General features: G+C 35.5%; 1 protein-coding gene across 2 annotated transcripts in view; it reads left to right on the top strand.

Annotated features, from left to right (window-relative positions):
- LOC135226548 (neuronal acetylcholine receptor subunit alpha-10-like) overlaps positions 1 to 9,368 on the top strand; it is a 57,669-nt gene that overhangs the window by 35,335 nt on the left and 12,966 nt on the right. The window contains exons 5-8 of one of the 2 annotated variants that reach the window (XM_064266204.1): positions 1,691 to 1,907; positions 3,745 to 3,879; positions 5,130 to 5,335; positions 7,296 to 7,512. In XM_064266204.1, the coding sequence (XP_064122274.1) occupies positions 1,691 to 1,907; positions 3,745 to 3,879; positions 5,130 to 5,335; positions 7,296 to 7,512 (775 nt within the window). The remainder of the gene's footprint in view (positions 1 to 1,690; positions 1,908 to 3,744; positions 3,880 to 5,129; positions 5,336 to 7,295; positions 7,513 to 9,368) is intronic. The other variant, XM_064266206.1, reaches the window with a different exon arrangement.

The following is a 9,368-nucleotide window of genomic DNA, read 5'->3' on the forward strand; positions in this document are numbered from 1 at the left end:
TAATAATCCCAAATATTTTGGGTACATCTACCAAATCAATAGTTTTCAACTCTCTCTCTCTCTCTCTTGTGACGCCAGGTTTAATAGACACAATCAATTATTCTCTCTCTCTCTCTCTCTCTCTCTCTCTCTCTCTCTCTCTCTCTCTCTCTCTCTCAAAAAGCATGAATATCTGTAAGGAGAATAATTAAAAAGCTAATCAGAACGTTTGAAAGGATCAGCTTAGTCAAAGCAAAAACTACACTTCGAGTTACTAACGAAAAATTTATGGAACTTTTCGAAGGCTGACAGCACTGTTGAAATTTAGAGTATTTACATAAACAGTCTTTTTAATATACTACGTTGCTGTTACCGAGCAATCCGGCACATTTTCCATACAAATGGTCTATGTTCCTATCCATCTGACAGCACTGGATACAAAATACCCTTCGCTCAGGCTTTCGGTGGGATTTTCAGTGACAACTCATTACCTTTCTTCATTCCCTGGCCTCTAAACACAAGCCAAGTCTCTCTCTCTCCTCTCTCTCTCTCTCTCTCTCTCTCTCTCTCTCTCTCCAAATCTTAACGCATATTTTCTTCTCAAAGGTAGGGTTTCTGTTTACTCTATCCTAAGCACACCTATGAAAACCATTGTAAACCTTAGTTGCTATGTGGTTTGGCGTTCACCAAACTGTACATTCTTCATCGCATACTCCCATTACCCCATCTTTTCCAAATGTCATTTTTGTTTTCCCGCCTTCAAATGTAGTATATACTTTTGCACCATAACAATTTGATGAATACCACCGATTCTGATGTGAGAGATAATAATACATTCGCTTTTACTAATGAAATGAGTTCAAAGACTGAACACCAGGCAGATGTTTTATATATTTCATATATAGACTTTCTTTTGTGTCCTCCGGCCACTTCTGATTTAGCCTTTCTCTATCTATATTCCATTGAAAAATGATCACTTATATGTCTCCTAAAACCTAAACTAAGAGCACACAGTGTGCTTTTAGTTGCTAGATCTTGGAAAATAAAGGAAAAAAAGATGTATTGAGCATTATATGGACCTAAGGAAAGCTTTATTAGGACAAAAAAGAGAGGTACAACTTGGAAGTGGTTATGGAATGGGAGTACTGCATATCCAGGAAGTGTGCTCATTTCTCTCTCTTCCCACATTGTGTAATGATACGCAAGAGGGAAGTTTGTCATCACATTTTTTTCATTACAATGACAGTAAAAACATTCCCGACCCTACCTGGAAGCAAGAAACAGTCGAGGGAGAATGAATGATGCCCCTCTCTTAAAAACGGACGATTTAGTAGATTCGTGAACCCAAGAGTGGGGCAGGAATGAACGATGAAAGAACAATATTTACCCCTTTCTCTTCATATTTCTTTCTTTTTCATTGACTTTTTTTGTACGATGTAGAGCATGCGGAAAATTTATGGTGTGCAACGTAAAAAGTTAAGATGAATGGAAGGAAATCTAAGTAAACATTCAGTTGTTTAAAAAAAGAAAAAAAAACTCCCTTGAATTTATTTTTAAAGTTCAGTCTTTAAGAGTAACTCAAAAAATACCATAGTATGTATGAATTCAAAGAAAAATTTTACAATTTGAAAGGTTCACCATACTTTACACTGTTCAAAGTGTTTTTCGAAGCGAACTTCCGTCTTCAAATGGAACTTTTGGTGTTTTGCAGTTGGACCTTATGAAGCAGATGGACGAAGGGGACATGTCGAACTATCAAAGCAACGGTGAATTTGACCTGATAGAATTCACAGCAATGAAGAACATAACTTATTACTCGTGCTGCCCGGAGCCCTATCCAGATATCACCTTCACCATAAAGTTAAGAAGAAGACCGATGTTCTATGTTTTCAATCTCATCTTACCTTGCGTCCTAATTAACGGCATAGGTGAGTTTACCATGTTTACGAAAACTTGAGCAGCTTTCAAGTTATTTTTACCTTTCAACTTCTCTGGGTGCTGGAATAGTTTCTGTTTTAGTCCCTACTGCGATCTTGGTCTATTTTAGTCATTTCCAGGTGCGGAAGGGGCCTTCCAACACCGGTTATAGTATGCTTTGCTTCTTCGAGTCAATTTTACTTCAAAAAGAAGATGATTCCATTTATACTTCTCGTAACGATACGGATGTAACATGAATTCAGAAGATGAAGAGGAAGAAATGTAACATAAATTTGTAAAATCTTACTAATCATTCCATTCTGACTAAAACCGTTATATATTGTTTTAAAAATTAAGTTTAAGAATAACAACATAAAATATGAACGCACTCTGTTTGCGACTTTCTCGTTTTATTTTTATAAATGTACGAAGATATGCACACACATTCATTCATACAGTTTCCAACAATTATTTTAGGATAGGTTGTGAGGGTCAACAGAAGAAGATTCGACTTAAATGATTATATATAACTAAATCCCTTTTCCCTCCTAGGATTCTAGCCCAGTTCCTTTACTCATTTTAACTGTAAGGAACGAAGAATTAATCACGAGGCTTCCTTCTAGCTAAAAGAAGGAAAAAATTTTTTTGTGCCTCAACTATCGGTGTAATGTAAGTTATTCAATCAAAAGTCAGTGGGAGATGCTCTTTGGAGATGTTTTCTCAGAGGTAGGACCTCAGTCCCGTGGCTGAAGCCATTGCGTAGGTGCTGGTGATCGAATTGATTGTATTTAAAGGAAGAAACTTTACTTGGCGTACCTGGAAAGGTATAAAATGGGTTTTAAATGAGCAAGTGAAACATGACAGAAGGATTGATAGGGAAGAACAGCCTTGGTTTACACAAGGAAGAGGGTGTGTGGATCAGATATGTTGAAGCAATTACGTAAGAAGTTTGAGAGTAAAGTGGAAAATGAATCATTGATATACGATACATGGACCAGACAAAAACTTGTGATAGTCTAGAAATGGATCCAATGGGAAGATTGTTGAGGATATGAGGTACAGAACACAGTTTGTTGAGAGTGATTCATACCGAAAGTGGTGTGTGTTATATTTAGTTGCGAGAGTGACTGGTTTGATGTAAAAGTGGGTAGGAGACAAAGGGGCGCTACGTTAACGTGACTGCTCAGTATCTTTATGGATGATGTGATGCAGTAAGTCAGAGAAATAAGATGGAAATATTATTTTAAGGAATAAGAAATTTGTCTGTGAAATAAGTGTTTAATGACACATCTGCAGATTGTCCAATACAAATTGGTGATAGTGAAGAAGTGTGCACGTTATCGAAGGAATAAGTCGGTGAAAAGAGCGTATATTTTAGGATGTGTGAGAAGGAAGAAGGAGAGGAAAACCTGGAAAGTGCTGTATTGATCTAGTGAAAAGGATAGGGGATAGGAAGGGACCTCATATCCGTATTTCCGATGCACTGTTGATAAGCCTTCTGCGTTGATGCATGAGCAGCTAATGTCTCTCTAGTTGCCCCTAATTTTTTCTTTTTTTATGAAACCAGCTCAGTGCAAATGGCATAATGTTGAAATAGAAAAAGAAGCATTATATATATGTATTGTTTCTTTTTCGATTTCAACATTATGCCGTTTGCCCAAACTGGTGGTTTCTTAAAAAAATATTGGCAACCACTGCATGTACATGTATATAGTTATGTATATATATGTGTGTGTCTGTGGGTTGTGCCTGGTTTTTAGTCTGTATTCGTAAATAAACAGCATGCTTTGAAAAACTAGAATATACTGGAAGATGTTTTTAATTTTTATTTCTTTCTTTTCTGCAAAGCGCTCCTGGTGTTTTACGTGCCAAGCGAATCCGGAGAAAAGGTGACATTGGGGATCTCGGCTCTTCTCTCCATGACGGTGTTCCTCATGACCATAAGGGAGAGTTTGCCCCCAACGGAGAAGACGCCGTTGATCAGTGAGTGGAAAGATGTATTTTTTTTAATGTTATTTATTTATTTATTTATTTATTTATTTATTGGTACTGATCTCCGCCAAGATACGTATTTCTAGAAATACTTGGTGTAGCAGGAATTCTTTAAGAAATATCTGGCTATCTGTCCAAAAGGTACTTGTATATACTACAGATTTACTTGATTACAGAGTGAATATTAAATAACTTCAAATTTTGCATAAATATCAATTTGTCAAAAATTTTAATTTTTATATTCATGCTGATACCAGATTCTGACATAATCGCCATCAGATAGCAATCGTAAATGATCAGAAGTTATGTATTTGTACATCAAACCGTTATTCTATTTTTTGGTATGAGTGACAATCAAAGTCTGCAATTGTATGTTTTGACAAAGAATGCCCAGTGAATATTTTTATGCCCTTACAACATAAATATCAATTAGTCAGTGGTTACTGCGCGATAATCCTTAGTTACAACGAACTTTTATCCTGCCCCTGGCAGTATTAATGTCCACTCTAAAGCAATAAGGAGAAAAGTTGGAACAGTTTGGAATTAGATTTCGGACGGAAATTTAATTAGAGTTCCACATGGAACATTAACAAAATGAGCTCCTCAACGATTGTTCCAAGCATGTTCCTTTCGGAGCACCGTCAGTGCGGGCATCATATTTCCCGGTTTTTTTATGCAGTAAGGCACACATTGCGATAATAATGGTTGTAAATATCACTTTTTATTGTACTGTCAATTCGTGCGCGATAAATTTCTGTATTTAATGGAGAAAGTCGTAGAAAAGTTTGGAAGTAAATTTTGAACTGTGATTTAATTAGTTTCACGAGCGGCGAAACAAAAATGAAAGCCTCAGATTTTTACAGATATATTGTATTTAATGATATACAGGTCACAGTAATTCAATTTTGAATTATCATTGAATTACAGATTTATATTCACCCGCATTGGTAGTTAACAACGTAATGAAATTGTGAACTCATTTATCTTATTTATCCATTACATTCTTTGCTTTTTCGTTTTATTTATTTTTCTTTTTTTTGTGGGGGGGGGGGGAAGGGGGGCAGTAGATATTAAAAGTTTGGAAGACAATAATGAAGTGTATAATGATTATTGTAGACATGTTACATTCAAGAATATTATTAAACTGAAATGCATCATGTTTTTAGCAGTCAAATGGAGAGCACCTTGTTTATGTCTTTGTGAAACTGCAATCGAAGCAGCTTTAAAACCTTCTCTCTCAGGTATGTACTACGGGGTGACCATTTGCTTGGTCAGCTTCGCGTCGGGGATGTCTGTGCTGACCTTGAATATCCACCACCGAGGGGTGCGAGGGACCGAGGTGCCCCACATCATCAAGAAGATTGTCTTAGGCGGCCTCTCCAAGCTGGTCTTCCTGCATTTTGAAAACCCAGTTCTGGCCCAGGAAGAGAAAAACATCTTGCTTAATGTAAGTCCACAATCGTCGAGAATATTTCGTCTAGGCAGAGTGATTTGTCGCGGGTCTGGGAAGATTTCACGGATAATGATCTATTTTCACTGAAATATACTTTCTGGCAAGTATGGTAGGGGGCGTCTTATCCAGCCAATCATTTATACGTACATCAATAAATATATATATATATATATATATATATAATATATATATATATATATATATATATATATATATATATATATGTATATATATATATATATATATATATATATATATTTATATATAGTTATCAGGTGAATATGTTTTCCTCTAAATTAGGATTTTTGTAAACATTCACAGGCAAACAAAAAAAATCAAATAAATTACGAAGTCACATAGACTACTACGAGAAAACACTTAGCTCAATTAACTTTAACTTTTAATCTCTCTCTCTCTCTCTCTCTCTCTCTCTCTATATATATATATATATATATATATATATATATATATATATATATATATATATATATATATATGATATATATATATATATATATATATATATGTATATATATATATATATATATATATATATAGTATATATATATATATATATATATATACTATATATATATATATATATATATATATATATATATATATATAGAGAGAGAGAGAGAGAGAGAGAGAGAGAGAGAGAGAGAGAGAGAGAGCATCTTGGCTCAATGGTCCAGTGACCCGGCCATCCAGTCAATCAGAGACCATGTTTTAATTAGATTACATTTCTGACCAGCCAAGCGACGCAATTTAACTTTCTTTCGGTTTTTGTCACAAATACTCTCTAATGAAGAAAAGTGAACTTGAGAATTTGCAGTCCTTCATTTTGACAAATTGGAGGATTAATTCATCCTTTAGTTGTTTGAAATGTCGAAGTTAAATAATAGAGGAAGGAGCTCAATACATAAATAAAAAAAAAAATCCTTAACACAAGCAATTCATTCCGAAATATTTCTGATATCTAATGAAAAGGTATCTTTATATATCATATTATACATACAGAATTAGTACATGCATACATTGCAATAGAGAGCAGATATGGCCAGGGATGGATGGCCCCTCACCGGGGAGGGGGGTGGTGGTGGGGGGGGGGGGGGGCGACGGTTATCCCCTCAATGTTGCTTTTGAGTTGGTCAAAAATGGACAGTATTTGCTGTGTAAATACACACCTGTATAGTGTGTGTATATATATGCATGCATATGTATACGAAATTGAGAATCGATATATATGACACATATAATCTTTATTTTCTTTCTTTATAAAACGCTCTCGGGGACAAATATTGTTGTATGAAAAAATCATAACTATATTGCATCTTGTTCAACTTGGTCAAAATTACTAAGCTGGTAAATATGTCTTTACCCCTCAATCAAATGGTCTTCAAGCCATCCCTGGATATGGCTAATACCGGTCATGTATTGTGGGAAAACGATCTACAATTTTGCCGGACTAAAATTTAATGAGCATTTGCCCCACTTGGCAGGGAGGTGTAGGCAAGAAGAGTGGCGTTTGTGCTACTGGTGACAGGCAGTAGAAGAGAGGAGTAGTTAGTGACAGCGTCTATGACTCTGGTACAGGGAGGGAAACTCAGTACACCATTTGTTAGAGAATTGAAGTACTTGCCTTCCTAGCTTTCGAGCAAAGGGAATGGGTCGTTATGGTTAGGTTTGAAGGCAGACTTTGGTTATCAGAGTTCAGATTAAACCTTTTGGTTGGTGTTTAAAGTGAATGAGACTTCAAAATGAGAACATTTTGTTTTGATCTTTAGAACTCATCTCAACTCTTTTGGGGGGAGAGTTGTGAGGAAGGAACGGGGCAAAATTAAATACGAGAGAAATTTATCGTGTAAAACCTTATGAAGGAGATTTTAAACATTTTTCCCATGATAGCTTAGATGGTCTCAGCAACTGACTTAAAATGACTGATTTATTTCAGCAGGATATGAAGCCTGACCTGACTCCCTGCTTCACCCTACAAGACCTTCGACCTGAACGAACCGTTAGACTAGACTCCATTACCGCAGAAAAGTTCCACCTTCACGAGATGGACAACACAGAGCACTTCAATGTCTCACCAAGATTTACTCCCAGGAGAAACGTTCCAACAAATAACGAAGCTCCTTCTAATACATCAGCCGTAGGGCAACCTTCAGGTAGGTTTTGAGGTTTCTGAGGAGTCATGTTGAGTAGATGAAGGGACAGATGGTACAGTAAGTTCCAAAAACTGAAGCGACAAATGTCAGAGAATTTCATTCGAAATTCACTAACTGGCAACTACAAACTCGTAGCTGAAAAAAGATATATTTTTTTCTACAGTGAAAGCTCTATCAAGCAAAATAAAGCTAACATATGATGCACAAAATATCAAATCTATGATATTTATAAAAAAACAATTTTTCATAAAAAGCAAAAAATTACGGTAATAGTAATTATTTCAAAGTATAGCAATTTCTTCAAACTATAGAAACGAAACAATTTGAAATTCTCGTTCAACACAGGATAACCAACATTACCAATGTATATTTCGAGCAATGTGGAAACAAATATTTAATATTATAGTGTATTATCAATATTTTAGCGAAGATGCATAAAACCATGCAAGTATCGATCGAATGTGAAGGGAAAATCTCTGCGACATTAGAAACATGAATGCACCTAGATTCAATGGAGAAGTTAGGGGTGGTTGGTTGGTAATTCTGATTCTAGCTTCTAGGACCGAGCATAAAACACCATCTGGTCAAGTAGGGAGACGACAGACCCCAACCGCCCCTTCCCCCCTCTACCTCTACCTCTACCCACAATACTAACTCCACCTTTTTCACTTCAACCTATTACCTCAAATCTTCGAATCATATCCCAACCGTGAAATTTAAGACTGAATTTGCGTAAGTGGGCGTATCATAAGGGAGTGATATCACCCAAATTCATATTTCCACTGACAACCAGTAATCAGTTCGATCCAGTCAAGTATTATTGCATAACAGAAATTTATGAGTTTTTTGGGGATATATATATATATAGGTTATATATATATATATATGATATATATATATATATATAGTGTATAGATTATATATATAATAGTTTGTATATATATATATATAAAAGCACCGAGCATGACCAATAGGCCTAGTGCTCAATTCTTAAAACAGACCTCTGGTTATTCCTGATAGATAAAACGTCCTGCAGAGAGAGATAGAGAGACGAGAGAGAGAGGAAGAGAGAGAGAGAGCATAACAGGGGATACTCGAATTGAAATAATGCTCGCCAAGCATATTCACACTCCGGATTGTATGGACAAGAATAGTCTCACTTATGCACTGAAAAAAAAAAAAGGTGGAAACCTACGAAAATACTTGTTTGGTTCGACCCTGAACGCAATTCCGCATGCAAAAATTTGCACAATCGAGAAATTCCATGAAATTATAAACTAACAAGCTGGAAAATATATTTCCTTGATTCTTGAAATAGGCTAACCATGTAACCAACGCTAAACGCGCTCATAACTTGGATTTTTTTTTATTTTTTTTTTTTTACACCAACTTGTCTTATTTATACTTCATTTAATCAGATGCTAACTTCTCTGTGCTTTATCAAAAGAAATCATAATAACTTTCGATATAACGATATAAAAGTAGAAAGTTAATTTACAAATATTAGGCCAATGCTTATGTACTCGGTTCCTGCTGCCACTCTATGGTGAGCACTTGATATTACACTTTGAGAGCCGCAGATGTTTCTTTGGGGAATTTTTTTTTCTTTTAATAAACAATTATTGAACTAACATTGATCATTCACTGGGGAAATACTTTGTGCGCTTATACAGTTAATCACTGATACGTATTATCAGATAAATAGGATGACAATAATTGGAATAAAATATACTAACTGGCAACCCCACGAGTTTCTAAAGAAGTAAGTACGATCAATTCTGAGATTTGTCGCTTCACTTCTGGAACTTACTGTACATGAAAGGATAGGAAATTGAAAAAATCTGAATGAACTTATT

Source organism: Macrobrachium nipponense, chromosome 14 (assembly GCF_015104395.2).
Source record: "Macrobrachium nipponense isolate FS-2020 chromosome 14, ASM1510439v2, whole genome shotgun sequence".
In the NCBI taxonomy this organism is placed as follows: domain Eukaryota; kingdom Metazoa; phylum Arthropoda; class Malacostraca; order Decapoda; family Palaemonidae; genus Macrobrachium; species Macrobrachium nipponense.